Source organism: Oncorhynchus mykiss, chromosome 32 (assembly GCF_013265735.2).
Source record: "Oncorhynchus mykiss isolate Arlee chromosome 32, USDA_OmykA_1.1, whole genome shotgun sequence".
In the NCBI taxonomy this organism is placed as follows: Eukaryota; Metazoa; Chordata; class Actinopteri; order Salmoniformes; family Salmonidae; genus Oncorhynchus; species Oncorhynchus mykiss.
Window position 1 is genome coordinate 37,443,655 of NC_050572.1, and position 13,988 is coordinate 37,457,642.

At 40.5% G+C, this 13,988-nt stretch overlaps 1 protein-coding gene across 2 annotated transcripts in view; it reads left to right on the top strand.

Moving 5' to 3' along the window:
• Positions 1 to 13,988, top strand: part of LOC110515118 (helicase SKI2W-like) — a 38,558-nt gene that overhangs the window by 18,913 nt on the left and 5,657 nt on the right. For both annotated transcript variants that reach the window (XM_036970976.1, XM_036970977.1), the window contains 5 exons: positions 678 to 804; positions 1,128 to 1,338; positions 7,600 to 7,710; positions 10,923 to 11,141; positions 12,827 to 12,967. In XM_036970976.1, the coding sequence (XP_036826871.1) occupies positions 678 to 804; positions 1,128 to 1,338; positions 7,600 to 7,710; positions 10,923 to 11,141; positions 12,827 to 12,967 (809 nt within the window). The remainder of the gene's footprint in view (positions 1 to 677; positions 805 to 1,127; positions 1,339 to 7,599; positions 7,711 to 10,922; positions 11,142 to 12,826; positions 12,968 to 13,988) is intronic.

Consider the following 13,988-nt stretch of genomic DNA (forward strand, 5'->3'; position numbering starts at 1 on the left):
TCATAGCCCTTGAAGGTTTTTGCGACTGCACTTGAAGAAATGTTCAAAGTTCTTAACATTTTCCGTATTGACTGACCTTTATGTTTTAACGTAATGATGGACTGTCGTTTCTCTTTGCTTATTGAACTGTTCTTGCCATAATATGGACTTGGTCTTTTACCAAATAGGGCTAGGGCTATCTTCTGTATACCACCCCTACCTTGTCACAGCACAACTGATTGGCTCAAATGCATTAAGAAGGAAAGAAATTCCACAAATGTACTTTTAATTCCAGGTGACTACCTCATGAAGCTGGTTGAGATAATGCCAAAAGTGTCTAAAGCTGTCATCAAGGCAAAGGGTGGCTACTTTGAATATATATATATTTTGATTTGTTTAACCTTTTCTTGTTTACTAGAGGATTCCATATGTGTTATTTCATAGTTTTGATGTCCTGACTATTATTCTACAATGTAGAAATTAGTTAAAATAAATATAAACCCTTGAATGAGTAGGTGTGTCCAAACTTTTGACTGGTACTGTACACATTTACCAATAAAGACACACACCGCAGCCTAAACACATGCACGGCTATTTGAACACACACAGAAACATGCAAACACTAACTAACAAGTTCACATAAGCTTAAACTGAATAACCAATAACGATTGTGTGCGTTCTGTATGATCCGCTGATAGGTCCCTGCAGTCACACGGTCCAGAAGTTGAAGCTACAGGACGTCTCAGCCATCACAGTCAAGACCCTGAAGGTGATTCCTGACCGAATCATTGACAACTACAACAAGAGGCAGCAGCTGCGCTTCAGGTGTGTATGTTAGTATGTGTGTGTGACACTGTATGTGTGACACTGTATGTGTGTGCGCGCGCATTCATGCATTATTATGTATGTTTCAGCTTTTTTGCACATTATCGCTCCACTGAGCCAACACAACCATGTTTATCTAGGCAAATTAGGTGTTTATATATGTAATGTCATCATGACCACTCAAGTGTATCCATATACCTTCTTCTTTCGAATAGCACTCTACATGTCATTGAATGCACAGAAAAAAGAGCCACCTCTCTTGAGTCTATTTTCATCTTTATCTCTTTCCTTCCATTTTTTCTCCCACGCTCCATTTCACACAGGCTTGATCCTCCGGGTCAAGCCATCTCCACGGCAACCCAGGAACTCCTGCGATTGGCGGAGGCCAACCCAGGCGGGGTGATGACCCTTGACCCAGTGAACGACTTCCAGCTGAAGAGTGTGGATGTGGTGGAGGGCACCATGAGGCTGCGTGTGCTGCAGGACAGCCTGAAAGACTTCAGCTGCATCCACTCACCCACCTTCTCAGAACAGGTGTGTGTGTGTGTGTGTGTGTGTGTGTGTGTGTGTGTGTGTGTGTGTGTGTGTGTGTGTGTGTGTGTGTGTGTGTGTGTGTGTGTGTGTGTGTTGGCAACCCATCCCTAATGGGATTAATTGACATAAATAAACATAATTCACTGTGATAATTAATCTTGCGGCGTTCTCTGCAGTCCACATCGCAACAAAGAGTGAAAACATTTAGATAAAAATCAATAGATAATAGTAAATAAGGTTATCCAAACAATAATTATATACCTAGAGCAGTAAAAAAATATATATATATACTGTACACACACATAGACAGTACCAGTCAAAAGTTTGGACACCCCTACTCATTCCAGGGTTTTTCTTTATTTTTAGTATTTTCTACATTGTAGAATAACAGTGAAGACATCAAAACAACGAAATAACACATGGAATCATGTAGTAACCAAAAAAGTGTTTAACAAATCAAAATATATTTTATGTTTGCCTTGATGACAGCTTTGCACACTCTTGGTATTCTCTCAACCAGAAACTAAATATTTGTATAATGTAATTATAGGTAGCCCTTTTTCTTTTATTCCAGGCTTTATCTAAATATACCGCAAACGGAAATAAACAATGGACAAAAAACTATTTCACTTTCTCCTCATCGCTCAGCCACATAATGCCAGGGTATGTCTGTTGTGCTTTCTGGAATAAGAGCAAGTGTCTATCGTGGTAGCAAGACCAAGAGGATAAAGTTAGTTTTATTCTCCATTTCTTTGAGGTCACAATAACAACATAGTCTTTCCTCTTCCATTTCACCACAATACCGACCTGTTTCAGTACGCAGAGACAATATTCCTGGTCTGACCTGTTTCAATAAGCAGAGGCAATATCCCTGATCTTACCTGTGCACATAGTGATCTCTTGCTTTTAGGTAGGTTATACATAATATATCTCTCACACACAAATTCACCCTTAATCAAACAAAATGTTCTCAGTTTGGGTTTGTGATTAATCTCCTCCACCCATTTTTTTTCATATTGCATCAACAGTTAATTAATAACATCTATGTCTCCCTTAATTTGGTTTTCATACAGATGTTCACAGTCAGACTGTTTGTTTATATATATATATATATATATATATATATATATATATATACAGTGCCTTGCGAAAGTATTCGGCCCCCTTGAACTTTGCGACCTTTTGCCACATTTCAGGCTTCAAACATAAAGATATAAAACTGTATTTTTTTGTGAAGAATCAACAACAAGTGGGACACAATCATGAAGTGGAACAACATTTATTGTATAGTTCAAACTTTGTTAACAAATCAAAAACTGAAAAATTGGGCATTTAAAATTATTCAGCCCCTTTACTTTCAGTGCAGCAAACTCTCTCCAGAAGTTCAGTGAGGATCTCTGAATGATCCAATGTTGACCTAAATGACTAATGATGATAAATACAATCCACCTGTGTGTAATCAAGTCTCCGTATAAATGCACCTGCACTGTGATAGTCTCAGAGGTCCGTTAAAAGAGCAGAGAGCATCATGAAGAACAAGGAACACACCAGGCAGGTCCAAGATACTGTTGTGAAGTTTAAAGCCGGATTTGGATACAAAAAGATTTCCCAAGCTTTAAACATCCCAAGGAGCACTGTGCAAGCGATAATATTGAAATGGAAGGAGTATCAGACCACTGCAAATACACCAAGACCTGGCCGTCCCTGTAAACTTTCAGCTCATACAAGGAGAAGACTGATCAGAGATGTAGCCAAGAGGCCCATGACCACTCTGGATGAACTGCAGAGATCTACAGCTGAGGTGGGAGACTCTGTCCATAGGACAACAATCAGTCGTATATTGCACAAATCTGGCCTTTTTTTTTTTTGGCCATTTCTTAAAGATATCCATAAAAAGTGTCATTTAAAGTTTGCCACAAGCCACCTGGGAGACACACCAAACATGTGGAAGAAGGTGCTCTGGTCAGATGAAACCAAAAACCACTTTTTGGCAACAATGCAAAACGTTATGTTTGGCGTAATAGCAACAAAGCTGAACACACCATCCCCACTGTCAAACATGGTGGTGGCAGCATCATGGTTTGGGCCTGCTTTTCTTCAGCAGGGACAGGGAAGATGGTTAAAATTGATGGGAAGATGGATGGAGCCAAATACAGGACCATTCTGGAAGAAAACCTGATGGAGTCTGAAAAAGACCTGAGACTGGGACGGAGATTTGTCTTCCAACAAGACAATGATCCAAAACATAAAGCAAAATCTACAATGGAATGGTTCAAAAATAAACATATCCAGGTGTTAGAATGGCCAAGTCAAAGTCCAGACCTGAATCCAATCGAGAATCTGTGGAAAGAACTGAAAAATGCTGTTCACAAATGCTCTCCATCCAACCTCACTGAGCTCGAGCTGTTTTGCAAGGAGGAATGGGAAAAAATTCCAGTCTCTCGATGTGCAAAACTGATAGAGACATACCCCAAGCGACTTACAGCTGTAATCGCAGCAAAAGGTGGCGCTACAAAGTATTAACTTAAGGGGGCTGAATAATTTTGCACGCCCAATTTTTCAGTTTTTGATTTGTTAAAAAAGTTTGAAATATCCTATAAATGTCGTTCCACTTCATGATTGTGTCCCACTTGTTGTTGATTCTTCACAAAAAATACAGTTTTATATCTTTGTTTGAAGCCTGAAATGTGGCAAAAGGTCGCAAAGTTCAAGGGGGCCGAATACTTTCGCAAGGCACTGTATATATATATATATAGTATTTATTTTTTCATTATTATTAACCCCTCCACCACCCCCCCTCTTTGAAGGACAAATATCTTTTAGTTTTTTTACAGCTTTTTTGCTCCATATACATTTACATATACATTTTACATAATACATTACTAAACATAAGCTCTTTAATCCCGCCACTCTCAGCCCAACACACCTATCACCATAGACCTCAGCTCTTTAATCCCACCCCTAGGCCACTCTCAGCCCATCCCACCTATCACCATAGACCTCAGCTCTTTAATCCCACCCCTAGGCCACTCTCAGCCCATCCCACCTATCACCATAGACCATCCTTGTTTGGTTACCATGTGCTATATAGTTTTCAATTGGGATGTTTTGCATAATTTTTTTTACCTTTCTAATCGAATAGTATCCACAGATTCTGAGCTAAAAATGAAAACCTTTCCTACGAGTATTATTGTATTATTTATTGACTGACTATGGCTTTTCAAAATGCCCAACACTGCTGTTTGTGTGATTTAAAAAAAATGTATTTATTTTTAACCATTCCTGAACCTGTGACCAGAAACAAGCTACAAAGGGTCAATACCAACAAACAAAAAATCTGTAGATTCCGTCTCTTTGCAGCAAAATCTACAGAGCTGAGATTGTTGTATGTCCCATATATATAGCATTCTGTTGGTAGCAAGAATTGTATATAATAATTTAAATAGAAAAACTCGTAGTGTTGAATCAAGTGTAGTTTTTTGTACCAGTTCATAAACCATGTGCCATGGAATTGGTACATTGAAAATCTCTTCACATTTAATTTGCAACCTGTATGGCGCAGCTGTCAACATTTTTGTCCTCAAATGAAACTGATATATTTTTCTATTTATGCCATTTCCTTTCAGGCAATTTGTATCTTTAGTATATGACAGGCAAACAAGTTCCCTACCTTCTCCCTTTTCCACTTCCACCTCCATTGTTGTGGTAGTGCTGCAATCAGTTGGTAGTAAATTTGGATTGAGCAGATATTCCCATATATTTTTGATAACTACATATGTGACATCTCCATTTCTATTCATAAAATCATTAATAAATATATATATATATATTTTTAAATGTTTAAATCTCCGTAAAGCCTGGGATCGAACTGTAGTGAATGTTCAAGCACTGCGATGCAGTGCCTTAGACTTCTGCGCCACTCGGGAGGCCCTGTAAAATATTTCTGATTATTGTACAGCCCGAGAAGATATGGCTCTATACAGACTCTGGATTTACGAAAACCGTGCGCGTGTGTCCCTTCCAAACGCTGTCCTGACATTGCAGTAATGATGTTTGAGCACTCATATAATGAACAGAGACAGGTCTGACAGACTGTCTTCACACACCTGCGTCCTCCTCTGTCTGCCTCTTTTACCCTCCATCTTTTCCACTTCAATCTCTCTCCCTTCTGTCTTTGTTTCAATCTATAGCCCAGTTCCCGTATTAACAAAGGGTCTCAGAGTGTAATTATGTTGATATAGGATCCCTTCATGAATTTGATTACATGGACAGGGTGGACCTGATTCTATACCAACACTCCTACTCTGAGACTCTTTCTGAATACAAGCCCTGGCCTCTTTCTATACTGATTTCTCATGGTAATTACATCAGCCTGTACTTTATTTGGGCCTGCACTAAGCATTGTAAAACCTAGCCTTGTTAGATATTTCCCTCCCTTGTTCAGTGGCCAACTCAGTGGCATTGTGGTTAGTGTCAGCCCTGAGATTAGAAGGTTGGGAGTTCGATCCCCAGCCGAGTCATAACAAAGACAGTAAAAATGCGATCCGCTGCGTCTCTGCTTGGCACTCAGCATTAAGGAGATCGATTGCAGGGTAAGGCCATGCGATAGAGTAGCAAAGTACCTGTACATTAAGCTGCATCACGCTACGGAACCAGAAGATTGGCTCCTGCTCCTATGAGCCGTTCTGGCTCGCACAAGCCAAGGCTCGTGCATGTCTACTGCCTTGTTCCAGGATAAGGATGAGATGAGAACAGCAGAGCAGGGAGTTCTATAATTACCTGTGTAGGCAGTGCAGAGTCACACATCACCACTGTCTGTCTCACTGAGGCGATACATTAGGACTGTATATCATTAGAGCCATCGCTCAGTCAGGTAGTAGCCTATGTGCTACTTCTGCTGGACTCTAATTTCTTCAGGAGATAGCGATAGTGTGTGTGAGCTATCTTCCCTCTTTAATGGCATGCAGTGTCCTCCTGTCTTTGTCACATATACATGACTTGTTAAACAAAATCTTTCTCTAAACAATTGTATCAGTATAATTAGTTGATTATCTGTAGTATACAATATAGCTCAGTATTTGTAATATTTATTTTATACAGTCTTTTTTGCTCATCTTTATCAAAGGGTCCAATAATTGAAGTGCATTCGGAAAGTATTTAGACCCCTTGACTTTTACTTTTTTTTTGTTACGTTACAGCCTTATTCTAAAATGTATTAAATTGCTTTTTTCCCTCATCAATCTACACACAATCCCCCATTTTGACAAAGCAAAAACAGGTTTTTAGAATTTTTTGCAAATGTGTATAAAAAAACAACACACATTTATCACATTTACATAAATATTCAGACCCTTTACTCAGTACTTTGTTGAAGCACTTTTGGCACCGATTACAACCTCGAGTCTTCTTGGGTATGATGCTACAAGCTTAGCACACCTGTATTTGGGGAGTTTCTCCCATTCTTCTCTGCAGATCCGCTCAAGCTCTGTCAGGTTGGATGGGGAACGTCGCTGCACAGCTATTTTCAGGTCGCTCCAGAGGTATTAGATCTCTCTGTACTTTTCTCCGTTCATCTTTCCCTCGACCCTGACTAGTCTCCCAGTCCCTCAGTCCCTGCGGCTGAAAAACATCCCCACAGCATGATGCAATTCCTTTGACCTCATGGCTTGGTTTTTGCTCTGACATCTGTCAACTGTGCGACCTTATATAGACAGGTGTGAGCCTTTCCAAATCATGTTCAATCAATTTAATTTACCCCAGGTGGACTCCAATCAAGTTGCAGAAACATCTCAAGGATGATCAATGGAAACAGAATGCACCTGAGCTCAATTCCGAGTCTCATAGCAAAGGGTCTGAATACTTATGTAAATAAGGTATTTTTGTTTTTTATAAATTTGCTAAAATTTTGAAAAACCTGTTTTCGCTTTGTCATTATGGGGTATTGTGTGTAGATTGATGAGGAAATAAATACATTTGATCCATTTTCGGATAAACCTGTAACGTAACAAAATTAAGAAAAAGTCAAGGGGCCTGAATACTTTTCCGAATTCAAAATATGTGCAAGTGATAGCCTACATCCATGTACAACCTTGCCTCTACGGTAAATGTATTGTAAACGAGGTGAAATTGCTGTACAATCTATGCGATCAAATGGTTGCACTAATATAGGAAGTCATTCTACATACCTTTTCTATTACTGTTCAGAGTGCATAGATAAAGTGATTGTCTATAATAGCCATGTTGACCTCTTTCTTCTGTCAGTTTTTGCGGGTGCAGGAGAGAATGAGTGTTCAGGAGGAGCTGGACAAACTGCTCTTCCTCATCTCAGACCAGTCCCTGTCTCTACTGCCAGAGTACCACCAGAGAATCAAGGTATGTCTGACTCCCGTTATCTTATTGCACATGTCATATTAAACTCACAACTTTTCATAGAGTAGCTTTCTTCCAAGGTTCCTACCTTCTAGGGAGTTTTTCCTTGCCTCTGCATTGCTTGTTCTTTGGGGTTTTAGGCCGGGTATCTGTAAAGCAATTTTTTTTTTTTTTTTTTTTTACAACTACAACATTTTATTTAACTAGTTCATACACATGCAGGCCTCTAAATAAATAAAACAATTGTTGGTAGCACTGGTGTGCCCAACTATAAAAAGTTAGGAGCACATAACAAAATTGATTTAAGGTTAAAGCATATTTATTCTTGTTACTTCTGAAGCACGTTGTGCTCTAGAAACTAACATGTAACCCCGTAAATACATTTGTTTATTATAAAAAGCTAAAATGTTGATGCAAATACCTGTCATTGAAATGAGTCATTTGTGGAATATTAGGTTTCTACATTATGTAAAAGCACTATTTTCCTATTGAGATGAATTTCTTTAAATTGTACACTGTTTCTTTAAGAGCGTCGAGTTTATGATGACAACATTGCAAGAGATCTGTCATTCATTCATTGTTATGATCATTGATCTACTGAAGAACATATCCCTTTTCTTTCTGTGCCCCCAAATGTTTGGATATACTGGTAAAGTTACCAGGTTGTTAGCTAGCTAGCTGGACAGATATACTGGTAAAGTTACCAGGTTGTTAGCTAGCTAGCTGGACAGATATACTGGTAAAGTTACCAGGTTGTTAGCTAGCTAGCTAGCTGGACAGATATACTGGTAAAGCTACCAGGTTGTTAGCTAGCTAGCTGGACAAGGTGTAAAACAAAATGGTTAATGTTCCGCGAATAGTTTTAGAGCGATTCGCAATATGGTTTATGAATATAAAACGCAGGCCCCCTCAACAGGAAGAAAAAAGGAAGAAAAAAATGTATCTTCGTTCATTAGTGCTTAAAAATGGACCTTCAACCAATCACTAACGTAAAGCCTACACATTTGCCTGCCATTATGTCAGATCATGACGTTGAGTTCAGATACATTTTTACCTGACCAAATTAAAATGTTTTTTTTACGCACTGCAAAAATGTGTGTGAACCAGAAAGAGGCTCTTTCCTCACTATCTTCAGCAGTGGAGGCTCCACAGAGGAGGAAGGGGAGGACCATCCTCCTCAGTGAATTTCATAAGTAAAAATACTAGAGGTCGACCAATTGTGATTTTTCAACGCCGATACCGATTTATTGGAGGACCAAAAAATGCCGATACTGATTAATCTGTCAATTAAAAAAAATATATATATATATATGTATATATATATTTGTAATAATGACAATTACAACATTACTGGATGAACACTTTTATTTTAACTTAATATAAGACATAAATAAAAATTCATTTAGTCTCAAATAAATAATTAAACATGTTCAATTTGGTTTAAATAATGCACAAACACAGTGTTGGAGGAGAAAGTATAAGTGCAATATGTGCCATGTAAAAAAGCTAACGTTTAAGTTCCTTGCTCAGAACATGAGAACATATGAAAGCTGGTGGTTCCTTTTAACATGAGTCTTCAATATTCCCAGTTAAGAAGTTTTAGGTTGTAGTTATTATAGGAATTACAGGACTATTTCTCTCTATACCATCTGTATTTCATATACCTTTGACTATTGGATGTTCTTATAGGCACTATAGTATTGCCAGCCTAATCTCGGGAGTAGATAGGCTTAAAGTCATAAACAGCGCTTTGCTTCAAGCATTGCGAATAGATGCTGGCAAACGCAGGAAAGTGCTGTCTGAATGAATGCTTACGAACCTGCTGCTGATTACCACCGCTCAGTCAGACTGCTCTATCAAATCATAGACTTAATTATAATATAATACACACACAGCTTTAGGTAATGAATATGGTCAAATCCGGAAACTATCATTTCGAAAACAAAACGTTTATTCTTTCAGTGAAATACGGAACCGTATAAGTTTAAATATTGCTGTTATATTGCACAACCTTCAATGTTATATCATAATTATGTACAATTCTGGAAAATTAATTACGGTCTTTGTTAGGAAGAAATGGTCTTCACACAGTTCTCAACGAGCCAGGCGGCCCAAACTGCTGCATATACCCCAACTCTGCTTGCACCGAACGCGAGAGAAGTGACACAATTTCCCTAGTTAATATTGCCTGCTAACATGAATTTATTTTAAATATGCAGGTTTAAAAAAATATACTTGTGTATTGATTTTAAGAAAGGCATTGATTGTTATGGTTAGGTACATTGGTGCAACGACAGTGCTTTTTTCGTGAATGCGCTTGTTAAATCATCACCCGTTTGGTGATGTAGGCTTTGATTCAATGATAAATTAATGCAGGACACGCTAGTTAAACTAGTAATATCATCAACCATGTGTAGTTAACTAGTGATTATGTTAAGATTGATTTGTTTTTTTATAAGATAAGTTTAATGCTAGCTAGCAACTTACCTTGGCTCCTTGCTGCACTCGCGTAACAGGTGGTCAGCCTGCCACGCAGTCTCCTCATGGAGTCCAATGTATCGGCCATAATCGGCGTCCCAAAATTTGAATTTGTTCAATAAAAACTCCCAAGCTTAAGTATGGCACCCCTCATGCCTCTATTGTAACCAATGATTAATAATATAACTAATGATTAATAATGTTTAAAGCTCAGAAATCCAAACCTATCAGCGGTTTTGAATGTGTCACTGTTTGTCAACTTGATTACTCTAATTTTCCTCAGCACATGTGCACCTACGTTGTAAACTTTCATTCATAGGCTAGGTTGTAGAAACCTCATGATGGGTATTCGGAAAATTTGAGTATCATGTAATACCCTAAACCTATCGATGTTACATTGAGTTGGGTGAATGGAATATGAGTGACAGTCATCCAATATGCTGTAATAGAAATAAGGCCATGCTCCTAATTGTTTTTATCATCCTCATTTTAAACGGTAGTGTCCGCCACTGGTCTTCAGAGATGTTTTATAACTTATCTGCATATAATTGTTGTCTGGGGCTCAAAAATCAGTAGTAGCAGTATGTAAATCAGGGAGCCATATAAACAACATTTTCACTGATGGGATTCGTTTCCCAACGTTCACCAAAAATATGTTTAAATAGAGCCTTTAGTATGCGAACGAACCATCATGTGTAACACCAGTGTAAAAAAAGGCATTTATCCCACATCCCCAGGTGCTCCAATCCCTGCAGTACGTGGACAGTAGTGGTGCGGTGCAGCTGAAGGGCAGGGTGGCCAGCCAGATCAGTAGCCATGAGCTGCTTCTCACAGAGCTACTGTTTGAGAACGCCCTGAGCCCCCTGGCCCCTGAGGAGAGCGCCGCCCTACTGTCCTGTCTGGTCTTTCAACAGAAGACCCAGGTGGAGCCTCACATAACCAACACACTGAAGGAGGTATGGGGACTCGTGGCAGGTGGGAGGGTTGGGGAAGAGGGGTGGGGGGATGAGAGTGTGTGAGAATCTCAATTGCATTTCCTTGATTCTTTGGGTCCTCTCTTCTTGCCTCTTTCTCAAAACCCATTGAATGACAAGGTCAGAGGTCCCTCCCCTCTGACCTTGTCATCCAATGAGTTTTAAGAAGGAGGCGAGGAGAGAGGATGCAAGGAATCAAGGAAATGCAATTGAGATTCTCCCTGTGTGTGCTGCGGTGGTAGAATGTGCTTTGTTGATGTCTACTTGGGAAGAGTTGAGGTTACACTTTTGTGTGTTTGTGTCTGTCCCCTATGTGTTATAGTTGTGAAGGTTGTGCAACAACCTCAACAAGGTCATTAGATGTAGACAGGATTTGTGACATACATACAGTACATACATTTGTTATTCTAACTATACATTTCAATGTGTCATCTTTAATGTACATGGATGGATATGTTGTCTTCTGGGCTGTAGTAGTACAAGCCTGGCCGCCCCACTGGTCCTCTCTCTCTCTCTCTCACAGACACACACACACACACACACACACACACACACACACACACACACACACACACACACACACAGACAGTGGCATGAGCTCAGGCTAGACTTCACGGCTGCCTTACCCCGCAGCAAGAGCACCACACCTGACACACACTCTCCTGAACACACACACACACACAGCCATGTCAGTGTGTGTTGTCAAGCAGCCCAGCTACATGGAAGTGCTCTAAAGAGGGCTGAATTAGTGATGACCAAGGCGAGAGCCTTGTCTGGAGTGGTTTATAGGGGTGCCATCCAGGGGCGAGCAGCACTGAACAGTGAACACTGACAGGGAACACATTCACCCAACACTGGTGACAGGGCTCCGAGTGGGGTTGCTGATGACCTGCAGCATATTACTCCGGAACTTTGGCGACTACTAAGTTGTTTTTTTTAAACCTCCCGCTTTGAGCTGCTTGTGTCAGTGTGTAGTTCATACATCTTACCTCAATTAGCCACGAAATTCCTAGATTTTCTAGAAACTGTGCTGCCCCAATTTCCCTACATTTTCCCCCACGTGGGCCAGCCCCCAAGCAATTCGAGTTCAACCAATGAGCTTCAGCCCCTCACTATATGAGTGACAGCTAGCGAGACGGTCAAACAGCAGAGAGAGAAGAGCGCAATGACGTGCACTTATCTGCACATATGTGACAGTGCCATGTTTCGGGGACCACTTTTGGCTCGTGATCGCTACTTTTACAAACGACTGGCTAAAAAGTATACACAAGTACCGTAACATCCCTTTAACAGAGAGGAGGCTGAGGTTGGAGTGGGCAAAGTAGGGTAGATGTGATTGGGAAGTGTTGTGTTTAAGTGCTCCCTGTATGACTAATCTGTATGTCTGCATTTTGTGTCTGTCCCTGCTCTCTTTCTCAATCTCAACTTCTCTTTCCTTGTATTACCCCACATTCTTCTGCCACCCTTTCATTACTACTACATCATTTATCTCTCTCGCTCTCTCTCTCTCTCTCTCTCTTTCTCCCCTCTCTCTCACTTCTCTTTGCCCTTCTCTTTACATTACCCCACTCTATGTCCCCTGTCCATTACTTTCTTCTTTCGCCCCCTCCCTCCCTCCCTCCCTCCCTCCCTCCCTCCCTTCCGCTCTCCTTTCCTCTCTCCCACAGGGTATTGAGAGAGTGCTGGCGGTGGCCCAGCGTATTGGGGAGCTGCAGAGGGACTGTGGGATAACCCAGACAGCGGAAGAATATGTGGGCCAGTTCAAGTTTGGCCTGACCGAGGTGGCCTACTGCTGGGCCAGAGGCATGGTGAGCGGCGTACGCTATCTCTAAAATGCTGCACTTCTTGATTGACCTCGTTTCAGTCAAGACACTCGTGAACACTTTCCCGCACACAGAATAAACACTTATTTTTTTATCTTCAAGTTCAAGTGCTTTGTACTCCAGAACTAGGCTTAGTCTGGTTCGTGGAAACTGGCCCCTCAAAGTTATGAAAGCACTGTACTAAACTATACTGCAGCTTTTCCCAAACTAGGGGTGGTGACCACGTGTGGGGTCGCGAGAGAGAACTCTGAAATAAAACATTTTAAAAATCACGCTTGGTTCATAGAACCCGGGATTAATGTCAGTAACCTCCGGTAGCCACTAGACGAGGTTATAATAAACAGAGCGGTTTCTGTTTTCTTCCTGCAAAATCTTTTGAACGGTTTAAGCAACAAAATATCACGACACTATCACTGAAAGATAAGACTCTCAGGAATGTGTCTTCTGTTTACCTCTACTCTGCCCACTAGCCTCGTTAGAACAGAGTGGACAAGACCAGGCACGAAATCAGACTGGGGGGGAAATAACAAAATCAATGCTTATGTTATTTTCTACCTAGAAGATCATGCACAATTATTGCCTGATGACCTTCTGAATTTCCCAGTAAGTTTCTGATGCAGTTCAGTCACTTCAAACCATACTTCCTTCAGATAGAAATACTGTCAAAAGTACTGTCAGACTGATTTGTAATAGGATGTCATAGCCCCATTTGAAAAAGTGAACATTGACTGTTGGTGTCATGTATTGTCATGTTGTGTCTTGTTTCTGTCCTTTCCCTTCACCCTGTCTCCCTCTGCTGGTCGTTATTAGGTTACCTTTTCTCCCCCTCTTTCCCCCAGCTGTTCCTTGTCTCCTCCTAACTACCTCGTCACCCCTTTTCCCACCTGTTCCCTTTTTCCCTCTGATTAGTCCTCTATATCTCTCTCTGTTTTTGTTCCTGTCTTTGTCGGATTCTCGTTTGTGTTACTCATGCCTGAACCAGACTATCGTCGTGTTTGCTGCAACC